This window comes from Aulostomus chinensis, chromosome 14 (assembly GCF_037954235.1).
Source record: "Aulostomus chinensis isolate RoL2024-O1b breed Wild chromosome 14, RoL_Achi_v1.0, whole genome shotgun sequence".
NCBI lineage: Eukaryota > Metazoa > Chordata > Actinopteri > Syngnathiformes > Aulostomidae > Aulostomus > Aulostomus chinensis.
The window spans coordinates 15,904,652-15,925,773 of NC_141333.1; the positions used below are offsets into that span (position 1 = coordinate 15,904,652).

Here is a 21,122-nt window from a genome sequence, read left to right on the forward strand (position 1 = left end):
AAGAAGTTTTTACCCTTAAGAGGCGAATTTGCAGGCTGTAGAAAAGTGTCTCAGGTTTTTATCTCCCGATCTGCTCAGAGCATCGCCGAGGCTGCAACCTGGCAAAGAGCGTCAAAGTTTCTCCTCGGAGCTCCGGACGAGTCCACACTTATTGACCATTTAGGCTCATCTCAATGATCCCGATCGAAGTGACTGGGAGAGAGAGAGAGAGAGAGAGAGAGAGAGAGAGAGAGAGAGAGAGAGAGAGAGAGAGAGAGATTTCCAGGTGCAGGTACTCTCTCTCTCTCTCTCTCTCTCTCTCTCTCCATCGTACACACACGCTACAAAGTTACAACAGATGTATTCTTTCAATATAAACAATGCATGAATAGATAGTTTTTATTGATCAAAACGCGCATAATAGCCATGCATTACAAAATAAAAAAAATTAACAGCTTAACAATATTGAAAATCATTTTTAAATTTTATGAAACAAACTCAGTATACCCTCATTCCCACATGACGTCACCACTCCTGACACCATCACGGCTCTTTGTGATAAAACTGGTCCGGCTGGGGTTGAAGTGGAAACTGCTCAGACCCGCGGATGGACGTCGCTCAAGCCGGGATGCAGATGTTGCGTCAGCTTTACGCTCCGTGGACGCCATCTGGTGGTCATGCCTTGAATTACCAAGCAGAGAAGTCAGGCATCTTTGGAGGAAGATGAAGCTTCCACATACTACGTTTTAATCATCAAGACGGACCATATACTTTCTCAGCCTATTTTTAAATTAAGCAGAGAATACAGATATGATAATGTGGCCTGTATATTTGGTCTGCTAAATACTTCCAAGTACTCGTTCTTTTACCTACCTTAAAGTGTCAATTCACCTAAATCGTGTACTTTGCCCCTCAGATACTCACAAACGAGTGTATGATTTGACAAAGACATTTTTTTCGCCTGCATCACTTATTTGTGACTCCAGAATGTAGACACATTGACTTAGCTTTATTTATTATCATTATTTAAGGTTTAATGATCAGGGACAATGCACATAAATAAAACATTTTTTGCTCTTAAAAAACAATAGATGTAGACGTAGGCTGAAGGTAATAGCAAGCTGCACACGCCGTGATAAACAAATATTTTAATTTGAGCAACAAACACAAACAGATGGCACATTTAGTTGATCCCAGTTCACTCTTGCTCCATCAGTTCTAATTATCATCACAAAATATTTGTACATTTTTAGTATTTTAACCCTCCGGCAACCATTTGGACGAATAATGCCATTATTATTTACTTGTACTGACATTTGTAAACTCAAAACTTATCAATGAGATGCACCTTACAGCCGAAGTTCTCAAATGTTTCAGCATCGGCACCAAATAAAGGAGAATCTAGAGACTCATGACTCCCAGCATCACTGGGGAGGGGGAAGCATTTAGATGTTGCACCCACTATTTACTTTTAATTAAACTCCAGTAGTCACAGATAATTTGTTAGAATTTTTTATATTTGACCTGGTTTCTGGAAACATCTTGTGTGTGACATCTTAAAGTGATGGAAGTCAAATTCTTATTGAATATTCAGAACCCACACGAAGGTAGGAGACTGGAAACGGACTTGATATCAAAGCAGCCCATCAATCAATATCGTCACCTCCTTAAAGTCATCGCCTCAGTCATTCTCATCAAGTTTTTCACAAAAAAACACAAAAACCTGGAGACAAAACATCATAAGGAGTTGTTTTAGGCAACAACAACAAAAAACAGTAAAAAAAATTACCTATTTTAAGAAGGCGACGATAAACAGTATTCATTTAGTCTGCAATTTTTCACAGAGGACAGGAGTTGGTGGCATTTGAAGGATTTTAATGTGGTTTTTTTTTCTGCCATTAAATCACAAGGACCCACATAGCATTTTTGTATGTCTCAATACTTCATGTATTTGTGGTTTACCGCGTCATATATCATCAACTCAACAAATATCAATCAGCTGAAGAATATTAGCACTGACTTCAACAAAATGGAATCAGTCTCGTTCTGTAGCTGAACAGCCTTACAATATAAATTAAAAGAAGACAAAACAAATAACATGTTTCACAAACATTTTTAATAACTTTATTCTGTAAGAATTCTGAAAAGTGTTTTAAGAAATGCAGAGATGTTTTATGTTTTTTGTACAATTCCTCTTTGAATAAAATAGGATTCATTTTCAAGTTGCATTGGGCTGCTTTTCAAACGGACACCTGAAATTATCTATTTACAAAAGAAATGTGTTAACAATTCTATTAGAATTCATTTTGACTGCGTGTACTTGATCCTCCCCACAACCTCAAAATAACGTCTTTTTTTTCTATTTTAATTACAGTTACAAAATATGAAGTTTTACAATTTAAATCATGTTTCCATCTTCACACCACTGACAACATGGGAGTATGTACAGGGGGGGAGGGAGGACTGGGGTCATGTGATCTGATGCGGCGCCTCTAGCATCTCCATTAGGAACGTGTCGATAGGCGTGTCCCCGATCAGTTTGAAGAAGAAGAGATGCTCCAGGCACTTAAGGCCGATGGAGCGAAGGGCTGGCAGGCGGAGCAGCAGCTTTGCAAACCTGCCGACAGGGACGGTAGAAGCAAAGCGTCAGTTGATCAGACTGATCAAGTCTTCCATTTTGTAGAAAATTATTGCTGTTGTTATGATTAAAAATCTTTGAAAAATCATTTGAGTCCAACTTTTTAAATCAAAGTTATGTACAACTCACAAATACTTCTTCTCTGGAAATGTTACTACTATGACTAATAATACTAATACTATTTACATAGTAAGTTACCTAGAACAGGGACTGATGCATCCACATCATCCATCCATCCATTTCCTGTACCGCTTATTCACTAAGGGTCGCGGGGGGACTGGAGCCTATCCAAGCTGACATTGGGTGAGAGGAAGGGTTCACCCTGGACAGGTCGCCAGTCCGTCACAGAGCCATCAGAAACAGTTAGGGGTTCAGTAGCTTGCTCAAGGACACTTGGAAATGGTCACCAGGGGGAAGTGAGTATCACAATGGGCAGCACGGTGGTGCAGTGGGCAGCACTGTGGCCTCACAGTGAGAAGGTTCCAGGTTCGAGTCCCGGCTCCAGCACGGGATCTTTCTGTGTCTCCATGTTCTCCCTGTTCCTGTGTGGGTTCTCTCTGGTACTCCAGCTTCCTCCCACAGTCCAAAGTTATCAAGAGGGGCTGAGGCTGATTGATACTCTAAATTGACTGTAGGTGTGACTGTGAGTGTGAATGGTTGTCTGTCTCTATGTGTTGGTCCTGTGATGGACTGGTGACCTGTCCAGGGTGAACCCAGCCTCTCGCCCGAAGGCTGCTTGGATAGGCTCCAGCCCCCCCCCCCCCCCGCCACCCTTAATGGATAAGCGGTAGAAAATGGATGGATGGACACAATGTCTTGCTTATACTTTTTTAAATGAATTAAAAGATGAAGCAGTTCAGTCTTCTTGAGTGCGTTGAATCTCTTGATTGCTAACATTTATGTTTGAGGAATTCATTTGTAAGTAGAGTTCACGTTCTAAACAAGTGCAACCAATCTTTGTGATCAATAACACAACTGGAATATTTGCTAAAGGAGTCACTAGAGTTTTAGTTATTAATGGGATGTTCTCTACTAAATGAACGGCAAAATCCAAAGCAGCAGTGAATCAATGGAGTCTGATATTGATCGATCAGACCTGTACTGTGTTCAGCTACTACCTGCCAGGTTGGTCGGGGTACTTCTGTTTCGTGTATGATTCCAATGAGGCGTAGACCTTTTCCCTCAGCCCCTCCACCTCTGGTGGGTTAGACAGACCTTTTGCATCTGAAACAAACACACACGGTCACACAACAACCGCACAGTTTACACCCCCCCCCCCACACACACACACACACACACATCCCCCAACTCATCGGGGGTTGAACTGACCTGGATTAAAAAGGACGATAGCTCGCAAGCAGCCCAGCTCTGTCTTATCCATCTGCATGTCTTTCATTTTAGATACCAACTCTGTCAGCACTCTGCAGGACAACAAATCAAGACTTCAGAGGGTTTTGACACAAAAGGCGAGTAAATCAATACACAATATAAACTCTCCTGTGTTCACTTGGTCACACTTATCGTCCCACTTAACTTGAGAGATGCTACGTGATTTATTTGTGGAGGCCTTAACATGCATTTGGCATGATTTTTTCCATACAAAATTATCTGCATTGCTTTGACTGGGTTTTTTGTTATGAAGTCTGAGTCGACCAAATATTTTGGCAGGTATTTAGTTTTTTTTTTATGTTTGTAAGATGCCAGAGCCTGAAGAGACGAATAGAATCTTGATTTGATCACAGTGTTTTTATAGCATCCTTGACTCTATGTCCATCCATCCATCCATCTTCTATACCGCTTATCTGTTAAGGGTCACAGGGTGATGGGGCTGGAGCCTATCCCAGCTCAGATTGGGTGAGAGGCGGGGTTCACCCTGGATGGGTTGCCAGTCCGTTGCACGGCCATCAGGAGCAATTAGGGGTTCAGTATCTTGCTCAAGGACACTTTGACATGGTCACCGGGGGAAGTGAGGATCGAACCAGCGACCCTTCAGTTGCTAGACAGCCACGCCACCTCCAAGCCATGCCGCCCATGGCCTCTATGTCTTTTTGTTTAACTGATGTTTAAACCTGCACTTATAACTTTACAGCTGTTCTTTTTGTTTCTTGTCCACCTCCGTAGTGCCAAATGCGGTATTAACAATTAGTATCATTATGTCTTGTAATTGCTTTCTTCCTACCTGTCAAAGATGGAGCCCACCCCAGCACTGTGGGCGCTGCTTCTGTGGACGTGGAGGCCCGTGGCCAGTAAGATGCCATCTTTTACCGTAACCGAGCGATGAGAGAATGAGGCTATAAGAAGCTCGTTCCAACCTGGAAAGAACAAGCCAACAACTGTTTCAAAAAAACGAAAATAAAAAAACTCATATATTCCGTCAATACCTACTTAACAAGGTCCAATGACAGAAAAATGACATCATTTCTAGAGCTCGAATGAGAACTGTCAGTCCAAGTTTTCTAAAAGAATGACTACTTTTTGGATCTACTGCTGTCTCTGAAATCAAACAGAACAATTATGAGATCAGAAAACTGATTCCAGAGCAAGATTTTTCACCAAAAATAATCAGCAATTGAAAATGTATTAATTGGAATCAAAATTTTTTTAATTTAAAGATGTAACACACAGCTCTCTTGGTCAGTTTCTAGCCAAGCTGAGACTCAGTCAACGGTCAACTCACACAAAACTTTTGGATTCCCAAGTCAAAAATTGAATTCACAAGTTTTTGATTCCTGTTTAAAGAATTTTTTTTAAGCCTTGAGTTTATTTGGGTTTCAAAAAAACTATTTTTTGATTGCATAGTCAATTGTATTGCTCTCAAATACATCTGCATTGAAACGTTACCACATTAAATTGCTCAATAAAGATTAAAAAAATGGCTTATCTTCCTCGTTGGGATGTGAGAGGGAGATTTCTCACCAGCAGAGGGCAGCGCTGCTCTGGCTGCAAACCAAACCGTTGGGACTTGCCAAACAGTCTGATTATATTTGGTGTAACTGCTACATTTGATTTGATGATAAAAATGTGTCCAGTGGATGTAAAAGACACAAATAGAGTCCCTGCCTGAGCATTAATGACTCTGCTGAAGGAAATACAACCCCGCCAGAGAGACAATAGCTTGTAAAAAACGCCTGTTTTATTTAGGTGGAGACGCTTGGATGATTTTAAGGTCTTAACGGAATCTCTTTTCCGTTCATTCACACACGAAGGTGTTTACCTGCTCGTAGTAAGATGACCTGGTCGTCGAGGGGAAGTTCAGAGAAATGAGGGATCCTCTTGGCCCACTCTACTAAGGTGAAGAGCTGCTTGTCGGCTGCTTGGCAGATATTGGTAACAGGGTCATTGGTCTATAGAGACACAAGGAGGATGACTAAGCATTAAAGAAACAAAAGTCTTTCACAATATATCACTCAACTGAACGAGCTGCACTTCGTAAACCAACAATTTCCTCTCAAGACTTGAGCTGAAGGATGATTTGATTTTCATGTACGAAGAAGAAGAAATAACTTTTCAGGATATAATTGACTATAACTCAGAACGTTCAGGCTAATCTCACTCTTAAGACACAATAAAGCACAAACAAACAAAGCCTTTACATTGCAGTGTCCCCTGCACTAATATGTACCCCTTTAACCTGATGATGATGAGCCCACAACCCGATTTATCCCAACATCTGCGACTCTTACTGAGTTGCCGGGGCTGCCGTCAGTGTACGTCTCTGTTTTGGGTTCGACAGCCAGCTCAGCATCCAGGATCTTGTCCACCGGCATGTCCTCATTGAAACTGCTGGTAGACTCCACTTCGTTCTCCCCTCGCTCTTTCCCACGCTGCCTCTCTTCCTGCACCGCTGCAAACCCATAAGCACACCCTAACAGCGTCACTGTGACATCACTATCTGGTATTTTGCATTCATCTGGATGTACCTGAAGAATAATTTGGCATTTTAACCCTGCAAATATTCTTATTGGGTTAGTTTCCTCCCTTCCTCTGTCATGTGATCATTCATAAATGATTTGGATTCTCAAATTCTTCTGACTATTAATACTGATGACAAGCTCAAATAAACCCTAAAAAAGGGCCTTTGAGTCTTAATGAGTTTAACATTCATGTTTTTAATATTGAATGTTCCTCTAATCAGAAACTGACATTTTTTTCCATCCTCTGAAACTTTATTTATAAGAGGATGAGACAGAGATGCAGCTCCAGAGGTTTGAAAAATCTTTGCCCAATTCCCCATTTCTTTAAAAAGACAGTTCTGTCAAAGCGCGAGCATTCCCTGATCTGTCTAGTGTGCGGACACACACACACACACACACACACACACACACACACACACACGCACCTTCTCTCTTCATGCCCATGGCCAGGCACTTCTGGTAGCGACAGTATTGGCAGCGGTTCCGCTGGCGCTTGTCAATCAGGCACTCTTTGCTGTCTCGACAAGTGTAGGTTAGATCTTTTCGCACTGTCCTCTTAAAGAAACCTTTGCATCCCTCACAGCTGTACACGCCATAGTGCTTTCCTGTAGAAACAACATGATGATGAATGATGAATGAAGGCATGTTGTCGTCTCTGTATTATTTTTGCTGGAGCAATCCAGATTGTTTATGGAGAGAGTGAGTGAAGTTTTGTTTGTCCATCCTCACTCTCTAATGTTACCTGAAGAACGGTCTCCGCAAATGGCACAGATGTGCTTTGACATTCCCCCGGGGCTTGTACACTGGTAGTTGATGTTTCCCAGGTTCTGTAGGCCCGGCGGGGGCTTGATGTCCTCTGAGCTGCTAACACTGTTCATAGAGTTCATCTGAGGATGACAGGAAGAAAGAGGAGAGGACAGAGAGAAAAAAAAGTTGAAGCTAAGGTGGCCAGAACTGAAACGAGCAGAGGAGGGCAGGAAGCTGAGGGGAAGTAAGAGTGAAAAGTGTTAGCGGTCTCATGACTCCTTCCCTCCTCTTTCTCTCTCTCTCTCTCCCTCTCTCTCGCTCTCTCTCTCTCTTTCTCTCTCTCTCTCCCCCTCTCATTTAGTCTTCAGCTCACCCATAGTTTTCTTTTCCCCACCCACACACTTTATTATGAAAGTGTTTCAGGGTGCGATCACATGCTTGGTTAGTGGGAGGGGCTGAGTTTCCTTTCAGAGGCTTGTCATAATGTTTGTTGACAGGGAGAGGCATATGAGAGGAGTCACGTGGGTAGAAAGTGCAGTTCTCACACACAAACAGCAGAGGGGACTCACACGTGGAGCCTCACATCCTCTGAGAAACAAGGAAACTGTGAGATATTGAGTTAAAACTTGAGTGCATCATGTATTTCATATAAATGAATAACCCTTACATTCAAGCCCAACTCAAGCATACACAGCAAGTTCGTACGGCATCGCTGGCTACACGTGCTAAGTCTTTTGCTAACGTCTATGTGGATAAATAAGTTTATCTTGTGGCTCTTTATACTTTCCAAATAAGTCAAACTAAATGGATTCAATTATAAATGTAATTTCACAGAGGTTGTGTGACGCTCAACAAAATTCAACAGCCAAAAAGGAAAAAAAATTGAGTACCATGACATCATGTTTTGCACTATAGCTTCAAGAGTTTGGTTTTTGACTCATCGAGTACTTTAAGGAGTATCCCTAAAATGCTCCATGAAAATTCAGGACTTCTTGAGCTCAGCCAACTACATACATTTAGCATGAAGCTGATAGTGCCACATGATCTGCAACTACAATCAACAATAGAAACGCCCGAAAACATCTATTTACGAACTCTAAAGTACCTCGTCAGTTGTTCTGACCAACTTACTTGTTTGAGGTCGTGCCAGACCAGAAGGGTTTTAGTTCATTTTTTCAAAAGAAAGCGTTTGCAGATTACATGCCATACAGCTGATTTTTTTTAGAGTGTATTAGACCACATGATGCACTTTTTTGACATTTGGACAATACTGCTTTTCTTTGTAAAACGTGTCGACGTACATGATCGACTCTTCCTGCATTTTGGATGCATGCTAGTTGAGCATCAGGGTAAAAAATATACATTTTGACTGAAATATTAATTCAATGGACCTCAGAGATACTCTGCAATATGCGGTCTCATGTGTTAGCTCAAAGAGCCCCATGAAACACCGAGGTGAATAATGGCTCTACTCACCACGCGGGTGAGCTCATGAAGCCTCCTGAAACAAGTTCAAAACAACGCAACAAGTCTTGATTTCCTGATCCATAGCTTCGCTTATCATCGTCTTGCCCTTTGACCTCCTCCCACTGTTGACCGCCAAGCAGGATGTTTAGCTGTTTAGGTGCAAACATCTACTTTCTCATTCTGTTGACCTACATATGCCCTCATGTGCGATATATTTGATGCAGCATGACATAAAGGACACCCTCCTCACAGTCACCTCAGGCTTTTCCTATCACTTATTTATAACGTGCACTCTCTTCTCTCTCGACAGGCAGGCAGAAGTCAGCGGTGACCTTACAACCAAGGAGGGCATACAGTTTTCTCTCTATGCATATAAGTTGTCCATGCTATCCGCTGCACGTGCCCCAAAGGCACACTTACACTTAAATGAGCATTCAGCCCTCCCGCTGCCTCTCTCATTGGTGAGCAGCTGTTCCTCTTTTGCACACTTTCCAACGCTTTCCACGAATAATTAATTTTACACATGTTCAAAAGAAAACTCTTGCAAACTCTACTCCATACTGCTGGAGAGGAAGGCTACAAGGCAAATGTATGGATTATTTATGCGTCATACATACTTTATTTAACACATGGTAAGGAGAACACACTGCATCATGTATGTAATGTTGACTTGGATCATAAGTGGGCCAGATCCACTTCTTGGCTCATCAGAGGAAACGTCTAATTCAGGAGGAATCTTAGAAAGTTTGAATTTGACCCTTTAAGAAAAATAACTCGGATTTAACAGCAAATTTGTGCTTCACACGGTGGAATAACTGATGCGTGAACACATGCAAAGTGAACCCAAAAAAATAGGTCAGTTAATCAATTGACAGTAAATTATACAGAAACATTTCTGATAGTTATTCCCATTCATGAGATCCTGAACTTTATCATTTTTCTGCTGTCCATTACTGGGTACATTACCGGGTATACTCTTAGGATTTATGCTTTTTATATACATTTTAAGATACACGTTTGTATATTTGTTAGGGTTTTTAAGTTTTCATTTTCATTGGATTTCAGCCATTTTCAGCATTTCTTTGGCTAACGTTCACATTACATTTCATCCAGTAAATGCATTTAAGAGTTATAGAGGTGATTAAAGGCTGCACGGTGGTGCAGTGGTTAGCGCTGTCGCCTCACAGCAAGAAGGTTCTGGGTTCAAGTCTTGGCTCGGGCATGGGATTTGGCCCTGCGATGGACTGGAGACCTGTCCAGGGTGAACCCCGCCTCTCGCCTGTTGACGCTGGGATAGGCTCCAGCGACCCTTAATGTAGGAATAAGCGGAAGACGATGGATGGATATATGATTAATTAAAGGAAAATTGGGGGGAAAAAGTCTCTCTAAATTGTAACATTAGCTGTTTTTTAATTGTTTTCCATAATCTTTAAAAAAATGCTTAGGGTTTTAAATATTTGTCAGAAAATTGGCGGCCCAAAAGATCAATCAATCAAATCGAAAAAAATCAAAAAATGGATGTTATCGGTACAAGTGGCATTTTTAACCACATAAACATACTGTAATGACATAGTAACTCAAGCTTTTCACTTATATTCATTCATATAGTCAGATGATACTCATTAGGGCTATAAATAGGTTGCCATCCTTTAACACGGATCAAACCCTGAGTATCACATAATGAAGAATTGAATTTTTTCCATCTCCTTTAAACCCAGCACTGCTCAAAGACTTCTGTTTACGCATGAAAAAAAAAAGAAATATTTTATATGACATGATGACATGGCGGCCACGTGGTCATCGGCTTTTGGTGGCTTTTGAAATGATGGACATACCATGAAATTGTATAAAGACCAACTGTCCCTGAAGGCACAGATCCATACTGTGATTGAAGCAGCATATATCATTGTCTATGGTGCCTGCAGCACTGGCCTCAATGCAGTATGTGTATATGTGTCTCTATATGTATGGACCATCAGCACTGAACCTTGTGGGATTTGTAGTCCATTGAATGGACCACTCACCACATCTCCATTTGCTCTCTCTCATCCATTAGCTAACAGGAAAAACTGCAAATCTGAAAGTGATGCTTTTTTGAAAATATCCAGTCTGCAGTGCTCAGTAGGACCGGAGACGTTGGAAAACTCATGTCTAAGACTTTTGTGTCAGGCAACACAAAAGACACACTGGCCGACAATGCAGCCGGCACTTTTCTCCCTTTGCTTTCTCCCAGTAATCCATTAAAGGACTCGTGGCTGGACTGCATTTTAAGTCTCCACGCATGACAACAGTGACACAAACCTCAGGGATGACCTTTAGGCTAAGAAGTTTAAAGGTCAGCAGGAGGGTAGGAGAGAGAGGGGAAAGCCAAGGTACGCCAGCAAAACAGTTTGGCAGCGGCTAAACTTCAATCTCCTGTCTGCAGTTCCAAGAATTAAAGGCACATTTAAAAAAAAAAAAAAAGGGAAAAAGTCAACAGTTTAAGCAACGTGAAATTTGCCAAAAATGACGTGTAATGTAAAATCAAAAAAAAAAAAATTGAATTTATATCAACTTTAATCTTGGTAACAATCTACATACAGCATTGCATTCATCTCCACATGCATTACCCCTTATTGAATAACTCATGGATTCATCATTGTATCAATATTAAACACATACTCGGAACCAGAGTTCAAGAATTATGCCTGTCACTTATTAGTACACCGACAAAATTAGAACACAGCTCAAGCTTCTCTTACATAACAGCTCATTTATTTCTCAGCTGAGTTCTTCACTTCATCGCACCAGTAATCAAAATAAACTTCCCCTCTCCGATGATGCTTGTTTTATTTGAGTGTGTGTCAAAGTCTTGAATAATCTTCTATTGATATTACAGCAAACTACTGCATGTTATTTAATGTTTGCGCTGGATAAAGGGCAACAGGCAGTTATCCAGGCGTGCAAACACACACTAATGTTACAATAAGTACACAATACGACACCGTAGCTACAAACAGCCAACACGCTTTGCTTCCTGTCTGACTAAATTGAGGTCTACAAAGTTCCATAGTGTATAAGAACAAATTTGTGCTTCACAGGAAGCTGATAGATTAGGCCTGCTATGAAGGTCTTGATGAACTCTAACAAATAATAAAAGAATACAGTCAGTTTTTTTTTTTTACTTGACTCCCATGTTTTACTTTAAGACTGAAAACAAAAAGGCAAATTTTTCATGGTTTGACAAAAAAAAAGGACTCTGAAATATGAACTTCTTGAAGACTATCCTCTATAAAAGTTTAGATTGCTTTAAAATGTGAAAATGTAAATTTGAATAGATCATGCACACAGTAGCCAAATAAAAAGTGAAGTTAATGATGAAACATAAACTTCCTGATTGATGAACAACTCAGTGGGAGCGCGTGTGTGTGAGAGGGACGACAGGACTCATAGAACGCCGCTACCAACATTGAATGACAGCATCAAAAGGACAGTAACATCCGAGCTCAACAATACCCCAGTAATGACGGTAACTGTACACTTGACCTCTCTAAACTCTTTGGAAGGGATATCACAGTCTGAACTCTGTGTTCAGTGTGTTTGTGAGTCTCCGCCTTTGTGTGATTGTTGCGTTGGAGCACTGGTCTGAGATCGGCTCATTCTCCCCTGCATTATCTCGTCACGTCATCCTTGGGTTGAAAATCAGATCATAGATCAGTTGTCAATACTTAAGGGAGTATGGAGCAGCAATACTGGTAGGAACAATGTAGTAGTGGCTGGATATCGCTGAGGAAATGTCCCTACAGTCTCTCCCAATCCTACACCCCTGCCTCACTAGTTCAAAAGTGGAAAAACTCTACTTTAAATTTCTCACAGCAAAGGAACCTGCATTTCAGACAGATAACCTTCAACTGGCTGTCTCACCTGTGGACTGCTGAGGGGTCCAAAGTTCATGTTGGGCGTCGACGGCAGCGATACAGAGGGTGAACCAAGAGATGAGGTAATGACGGGGTAGGGTGATGCTAGGCCGTTCATTGGGGAGCCCAAGGTGGACATGGGGGATGGCAAGGGCCTAGAGGTACTGATGACTGACGGGTGGCCCACCATACCACCCATTGGTGGGGGGTGGGAGTGGGGGTGGGAGTGGGCCGTGCTCATCGGCCCAGTCGAGTCTAGAGGAGAAGAAGAAGGCGACAACGGTTAGCTTATAAACAAGTAAATCTATGTAGGACATAAAAATGTAAAGCAAGGTGAACTGCATCCAAAGTGACGAGCAGTAAGGAAATAATCCTTTAAAATCAATTCAAGTCCTCAAAACACATATGCACATATATGAAACAATATCACCACTGCTGCATGTCTTTGTTCAGCCTGTGGTGTGTAAATACGGTGACACCGATTGAAGCCCGTCTGATTTTGGTCACACGGTGCTGACTTTGCTGTGCATCTATTGATGTAAACTGACAGGCTGGCATTTACATAGATGACCTACTTAGGAAATCTGCCAGTCAACTGGCTAACAGGACATGGTGTGTAATTTCATGCATGTGGCATAGCTATGAGGACATTCATTCATCGTCACATAAATTGCTACATATACAAGCATAAATGTACAGCATGTGCATGCAAGCACCAATATAAACCCGCATAATAAATAGATAACAATAAATAATCTTAATAAAGGTTGTTTCCGCTTATTCTGCTACAGATGCAATAAACATGCTCTGCAGGCTAATAGCAATGACTCATACAATTTAATACAGAGAGGCTTTTTGAGTAAAATGTTACTGATGAAGAGTGGCATGTGCATAGAAACATTTGGATTAGTTAGAGAGCTCAAGAAATGCACGTGTGTTGGTACACCATCCCCCCCACCTAACTTTACACACACACACACACACACACACACACACACACACACACACACACACACACATACACACATAGGTCACAAAGTGATGCTGAGCCCAGTGCTACCATTTTTAGTTAAATGTCACATTCCTTCGTGTGTGTGTGTGTGTGTGTGTGTGTGTGTGTGTGTGTGTGTGTGTGTGTGTGTGTGTGTGTGTGTGTGTGTGTGTGTGTGTAAAAGAAGCGCCGTTTTGGTTGTATATCTATATATTTTTCCTGCACTACCACAAAGCCAGAAAGTGCTAAAGCAGTACAGATCTCAAGAAGTCCCCTTACGGAGCGTTGTCAGTGAAACGAATTTGTGAGGGAAATTTCAAAAGTTGTATCATATCTTTACAATGCAGAATTGCCTAAAGGGGAAACAAAATAAAACGAGTTTACTAATGATTTTCTGAGTCTTTTAACTTCACATTGGCAAATTTGCACTACAATGTCCTTGTTTCTGGAAATGCTCCAGTACTGAAGCAAGAGTTTGGAAAAGTGAGCACTCCACTGACCTTTCTTTAAAACCTCTAAAGTCTTTAACCAATTCCATCCATCCATTTTCTACTGCTTATCCTGTTAAAGGTCGCAGGGGGGCTGGAGCCTATCCCAGCAGCCTTCGGGCAGGAGGAGGGATTCACCCTGGACGGGTCACCAGTCCATCACAGGGCCAACACATAGAGACAGACAACCATTCACACTCACAGTCACACCTACAGTCAATTTAGAGTATCAATCAGCCTCGTCCCCTCTTGATAACTTTGGACTGTGGGAGGAAGCTGGAGTACCAGAGAGAACCCACACAGGAACAGGGAGAACATGCAGACTCCACATAGAAAGATCCCGTACCCGAGCCGGGACTCGAAACCGGAACCTTCTTGCTGGGAGGCTACAGTGTTAACAACTGCACCACAGTGCTGCCTCTTTAACCAATTCATTATAGTTTATATTTTTCTATCACTTAACCTAGAAACCATGTATGATGTTTGATAGCTCAGTCCTACATCTTACTCTTGGTGATGACATCATCATGTGCTGACAAAGGGAAAAAAGCTCCTTCATTCAGTGTAGCTGCAGTTGTCCATGTTTCACAGGTTTACCTCAAGTAGAAGTCTTGCTGAAATGAATCCTCCCTGCTACTGTTTTATATCAGATGTAGCAAACCATGTGGTCACTGCACAAAAATGCTCATCTGCAATTTGTTATTAGTGGTCCCAATAACAGGTTGTTTGTTGTTATAGCATGTAATAATCAGTGGAATATCACTGCGCCACACATAACTAATACATCAAATTGTTTTGTTATCTTCTTACTCACTTACCTACGCTTTGCCTCAACGCTCACGATCACTGGAAAGAGCAGCATTCAACTACAGTGGCACAACTTGATCCCTCAGCAACAGACACGTTTTCTGAGAGTTCACCTGTTCCCAAATCTCAGATGAAAATTTGCCTTTTAAGGGAACTAAAACTACAGTCTGATTATTGCTTGATGAAAACGTGAAATAAATAAATAAATTAAAATTATTAAATTAAATTAAATAAATAGATTACTGAGTGTGCATCCCCAGAAGATGCCTCCGCAGGTTTACCCTGTCTCTGATTGGCTAGATCAGACAGACAAAGTCAATATAGGAGATGGAGCAGTTCTTTAATTGCAGATGGGAACATTTTTTGGAGAGGATACTATTTCATACAATTTTTTTTTAGTGTAGCCTAACCCTTAACGAAACTGCCTGATGGTACATGCACCCGTTTTGGGGAAACACAGACTTCTTGGGTGATGGGATTTTATGTCATTTGCAAACAATGTTTCTGTCTTGTGTCACAGGTCAATTTCACCCATGCACTGCAAACACGAAGGGTATCAAGTCATTCATGCTGATTGCGAGAACGAACGTGACCAAATAGTTTGGATAAGATATTAAAGAAACTTTAACCTTTCAGCTCCCTAGCGGGTCATTGTCTGGAGGGTTTCACAGTGACATTTTGAACTGGCTTTATGACAGCATACTTATTGCATCATGTCCTTCCTCTTATTAGGCATGGGCCCTTACCTTAAATAACTCTGAGAACTCCATCTGCTGTTGTGTAGCAGATGTGTGAACGGTCAATTCCAGAGAACAGGTCCACATAATGTCCCAGGTTTATATGAGAAAACTGATATTTTGTTTTCCTACAAATAGTGTGCAATTGGAATAATGATAATCAGAATATCATGCACCAGCGTCCCCTGAGCAGCACAGGAGGCAGCAGATGTCGCTGTTGTCACTTAAAAACGCAAACATGGAGTCACTTTAAATCTCAGCAGTCTCCAGCCAAAATAAATATTTCTTCACTCGTTCCCTGGTGCGCTGGCCGTTGCTAGCAGACATGCTGACTTAATATGACATGGAAACTTTAATAATACAAGACAGTTGCTGTCAGATTTCAGTGAATTGGGAAACACAGAGGAATGTAACATTGTCTGCCTGGAAGGAGCCGTTTTTGCAAGAAGACACACTCTAAAACACACAGCTGGCCATTCACTCCCTCTCTGTATGCCAAGGAGCAGATGTTGTGCAACTTCCTGTTTAGCACTAAGACTATAGCCTCCGCCCCCTTTCTCACTCGCACATTTTCTCCCCGACTCCATGAGTAATCCCTCTAAGGCAAATATGTATTGGGAGAGTTACTGCAGGGGAATACATATTTAAAAAGTTATTCATGCCGTATGCTAAAACCTGAAATGCAACAAAATGTACAGCCAAGATTTAAATTCAACAAGGGCAAGAGCGCATTGCCAATGTTTTGGAGTGCAGATTCATCTAATCAACAAGCTTACATAATGGATGAGGCCTGTACAGCATGTACTCTGTCCGATTTTGTGCACTGAACCCTCTCTTTATGTGCATGTCAAATTCCCTTCAGGCCTCGTAAAGATCTATTCTATTCTAGAAGTGCTGAGTTGGAGATATGGCAACGGCAGGATATCATCCGCTCAGCCAACTATTTACCAACATGATCTTGTAGGCAACAAGTGAGGCCGAGAAGATGGCATGATAGAAGTGGAAATATGGAGGAATCTCAAAAGAAAGAAAACATCTAGTTTTTATAATGTCTGTACAATCAAAGCTGCCAAGTAGGCTTTTCAACTTTGGCCTTGTTTTTGTTGTTGTTGTTTTTTTGGTAGATAATTGCTTGTGTGTTCTCTGGCTTGTTTCTGAGGGTAAGTTGCTCTTTAAGTCTCCTGTCTCTCTCCAGCATACCTGTCTGATAAAGAGTAGACGCCTTAAAAATAGAATCAATATTTCATACCAAACAATGATCGCTGCGAAAGCTAGTGAGTCCCACTGAGAGAGATGCTCCCTTTTGCAAGAGTGCCCTGATTGCATTCACCTATTCACACACACACACACACACACACACACACACACACACACACACACACACACACACACACACACACACAAGCTGAGTCAGTAAGCCAGAATCTAAACTGTGCACTAAGAGGTCTCATTTCTGACTTCTCTAACAGTGCTGGGGAACAACAGGTGGGTGGAACACAAAACACGAGACAGAGAGCTGCTTAAAAGATGACGAAAACGTGGTGTGCAGAGTTCTTGTAACTGAGGCTTCCAGATTGAATATTCAACCAACCAAGGTAAAGTAAAATTATACGGTTTGTTCATGCAAAATTTGACATTCATTTTTATCACTTCCACGTAAGGAATGTCAATGAAAGCAGAGAATTATATATGGATACAGACTGATCAGATTAATTCAGTGACCTCAGTCAACTGATCATAGATTAAGGTGACAGAGGGGTTTGGTTGTGTGTGCATGTGTGTGTGTGTGTGTGTGTGTGTGTGTGTGTGTGTGTGTGTGTTTGCGCGCGTGTGTGTGTGTGTGTGTGTGTGTGGAGGGAGGCCACCATGTTCAGCAGAGGTAGCATTAATCGGCCCAGAGCAGCTCAATGGTGCCTATCCTTGAATGAACCACCTCACCCTGCTGTTCCACCGTCATTCTATGTAAATCACCTCAACACAAAGAGGCCTCTGGAATGTGTTTCACACATTTCCCCAACAGAGGACCGTCCATTATAATGCACTGAGGACTGAGAGGAGCGCCTCTGAGGACAGGCAAATAAATCCATCATATGATACCTGTCTCGCCAATTTGTCCCAGTCGTTCCTGTCTGTCTTTGTTTAAGGGCGAATGTAGACACTGCTGCAGCGACACAAGCATGTATTTGAGAGCAAACAGACAGAGAAGTGAAGGGCACCTTTGACCACTACCATTGCAAATCAAAGGTCGCCTGTTGCCAAACTCCTGAACCAAGTTCACAGGAGTTCCTATCTGTGCAGCCTATATTCTCCCACTGATCATTCCCAGAAATGACCGTCGAGGGGAAGTAAATCCATAACAGTAATCAATATATTGTCATTAAAGCACCAGAATGTTAAGATAACACATCATCTGATTTTTGTATTGCAATAGCTTTGGAAATATTATCACTTGTTTTGATTGATTAGGTTTAAGATTAAGTCTTAATGTAAAAGATAACCGGGTATTACTGAGGAATCATATCTTATTGATCCTTTCCAAAAAAAAAATACTGTATTTAAACACTTACAGTAGTGTCCAGGACATGTTGTGCACTAATTAATACTTGATCAGCTGAATGACAGTAAATTCCAAATGAATACAATAATTGACGTTTTAAACGATACAAGAAAAACTGAATGTTTAACTGTTTGCTTCACAATTTCCTGCTTTTATTTTTTTTCTCCTATTATAAAACAAATAATGACAATATTTGGAAAGAATTTGTGACGGATACAGACGTACATCCTGGCTTTTAATTAATTTGCTAACTGCCTGACAATTTGTGCATTTGCTGCGTTCTGAAATTCATATGAACTGCACAAAGGCAAAAAATAAGCATTTAAAATATGAAGATTAATTTGTTTTACATAAATAAAAATATAAATATTCAGAAAGTTTCAATACATACACACACAAACATATAAATACATACATGTATACGTGTATATGTATATTTATACGTATGTGTGCGCATGTTTATGTATAGATAAATATATGTACATATACATATATGTGTGTATATATAAATATACATATATGCACACATATGTATGTGTGTGTGTGTGTGTGTGTGTGTGTGTGTGTGTGTGAAGAGATCTGATCGTATTCCTTCATTCTGACTTGCAATGATCACATCAGCATTATCAAAACAATTGTTACGTGAATTAGATGCTGATGTATGACATTTGTGGTAGAAAAACAGCAAAGCCACAAACGCATCGCTCTGATCTCATGATCAACAGGTTTAAAGAAACATCACAGACCATAAAGCCTTCCAAATCCCTCACTGTTAATTACTGGCTACTAGATGGATGGAGCAGTCCACTGTGGTAATTCAATAAGCCCGTGGCCCACTAACTAATAATATCTCGTCTCTGGAGAGCGGAGCAGCAGTGTATAGATGAGCGACGGGAGTAGGGGAAGCAGATCTACTCCACAACAACAAGTCTTAATACTGAATCCAACAGATTAGCTCCTTCGAGGAGGATCTCCAGCTTGTGCATCCATCTGTTTAATACCCGTTGAGTGTGTGTCTGCACGGGTCTCTTTTGTGTATGCTCACCTCGTATGATCGCATGTTCGCGTGCTTGTCTGTGGGACCAAATGACGGAGAACAGTCAAAGTAATTAGACGAAGGAGCTCATTAGGGCCAGATGACATGTCATGGAGAAATGGCTTGACTTTAGCATTTATTGTTAAACCCTTGTCACTCACACACACACACACACACTCCTCTTTTAAATAAAAACAGAAAACTAGATATTTATAAAGGACAATAACACAGAACCATATCATTTCTATGGTAAATGAGGTTGATGTCTGACCAATTGTGTCAGTAAATCCTCTTATCCCTGGGTAAGTATCTGCAGCTCAGCAGGCCAGCTGTCAAGAAGGTGGGAGACCGAGGAGGAGGAGGGGGGGGGGGATGGAGAGAGGGATAGAGCTAGAGACCAACGGAGGAAAGAGAGAGAGAGAAAGATAGATGGATGAGTTGATTGATGGGGGAGGGACAATGTCGCACGACAGACCAAAACACACCTAATCTCTCTGTCTGATGAGAACATGTGATCACTAGTGGAGAGAAGTCTGTGTTGTTTCAGCACAGTAAAAATGAAGATATTCTCTGTCACATGAACAGCAGCACACTCTTCTGCTTTATGACATAATGCAAAACAGTAAAATATATACAATCAATGGTATCAGTTGAACTGATACCATCAAAAACAGACAGAAAGAATGTAAATTACCTCTCTTGTTTCAAACATAGAGAGACTGATTTTTTCTTTCCTTCCATAAACCCCATTGCTGTGACAACACAAGCACTTGAGCTGGTGAACTGCTTTGACCCTATACTTTGCCCTGCAGTGAACTCTCTCACACACACTTTTCCCTGAAAAGAAGGGAAATTATCTAAGCTACCTTTCCTTTCTACCTTCAACTCACCCCAATTCCCTCATATAACACTGAAGAAACAAGCTAGTGCACAAACACAACGTTACAATTTTTTTTTTTTTTTTTTTTACTTTATTCCTTGAATTTAAGGAGAGCGAACCCAGACTCTGGAAACTTTTTGCACAGAGGCAGCAGATCGATGAGGAGGCCAGGGCTGAGACAGGGACGAGATAAAGATTGTTTTGCAAGTGATAAAAAAGTTGGAAACGTAAACAACAAGAGCTAACACAAATCCGCTCGCACAGAAGGAACAGGCTGACCAAGCCGTGAGCAACCAGCACACCGTGTTCTTCACCTGCAGCTGCTGGAGATGTTTTAGGAGCAATGTTTCGGTACGCAGACATTAATAGTGTTATTTTACAGAGGAGGGACCATTTTAGTTACCCTTGAGCTATGAGGTACTTGCAGTCAGTGAGCATCAGTCAAAATCACATCCACGGTAGCATGAAACAAAAGACTATTAAACAAAAAGACTCTACCAAATGCTGAAATTAAGATTAATTTACGAAAAAAATGGTCTAGACCAGTACAAGAATGAGTCCTAAACCCCGCAAATGAGAAAGTTAGCAATGCTGAAGTCAGTTCGCTCATCTCATAGTTAATGGTAATTTTGAACGAGTTTTCTGTTAAATGTCTGATTCAATGAAAATAAATTTCTTTGGATGTTCGTTACGGGAACCCAGAGCTAACACTAACTTCGAACAGCACATCACACCTGCAATACTGCAGATATATTAAGTAAATTCAGAGAAATGCTTCAAAAACCTACACAATATCAAAGTGGCTCCTTCAAGGTTAGTCTAAAGATGAGCGACGTCCAACAAACTGTCTGTTCCTGCAGTCTGATGTCATTTCAAATTGCAGCAAAAATGCAGGTTCTCTTATTCATTTGAATGGGGGTTTTGCATTTCAGCTGTAGTGGTACGGTCCAGAGGGGCGATACAGTCAGCCTTTGGAGAACCAAAA

At 41.2% G+C, this 21,122-nt stretch overlaps 1 protein-coding gene across 2 annotated transcripts in view; it reads right to left on the reverse strand.

Moving 5' to 3' along the window:
- Positions 1-1,108: 1,108 nt before the first annotated feature.
- The window catches only part of rxrgb (retinoid X receptor, gamma b), a 35,658-nt gene continuing 15,644 nt past the window's right edge, over positions 1,109-21,122 (reverse strand). The window contains exons 2-10 of one of the 2 annotated variants that reach the window (XM_086223486.1): positions 12,649-12,896; positions 7,274-7,418; positions 6,957-7,136; positions 6,301-6,461; positions 5,832-5,961; positions 4,797-4,929; positions 3,947-4,038; positions 3,736-3,841; positions 1,109-2,596 (exon numbers count right to left, since the gene is read on the reverse strand). In XM_086223486.1, coding sequence (XP_086079612.1) covers positions 2,449-2,596; positions 3,736-3,841; positions 3,947-4,038; positions 4,797-4,929; positions 5,832-5,961; positions 6,301-6,461; positions 6,957-7,136; positions 7,274-7,418; positions 12,649-12,896 — 1,343 coding nt within the window. In that variant the 3' untranslated portion in view covers positions 1,109-2,448. The remainder of the gene's footprint in view (positions 2,597-3,735; positions 3,842-3,946; positions 4,039-4,796; positions 4,930-5,831; positions 5,962-6,300; positions 6,462-6,956; positions 7,137-7,273; positions 7,419-12,648; positions 12,897-21,122) is intronic. The other variant, XM_086223487.1, reaches the window with a different exon arrangement.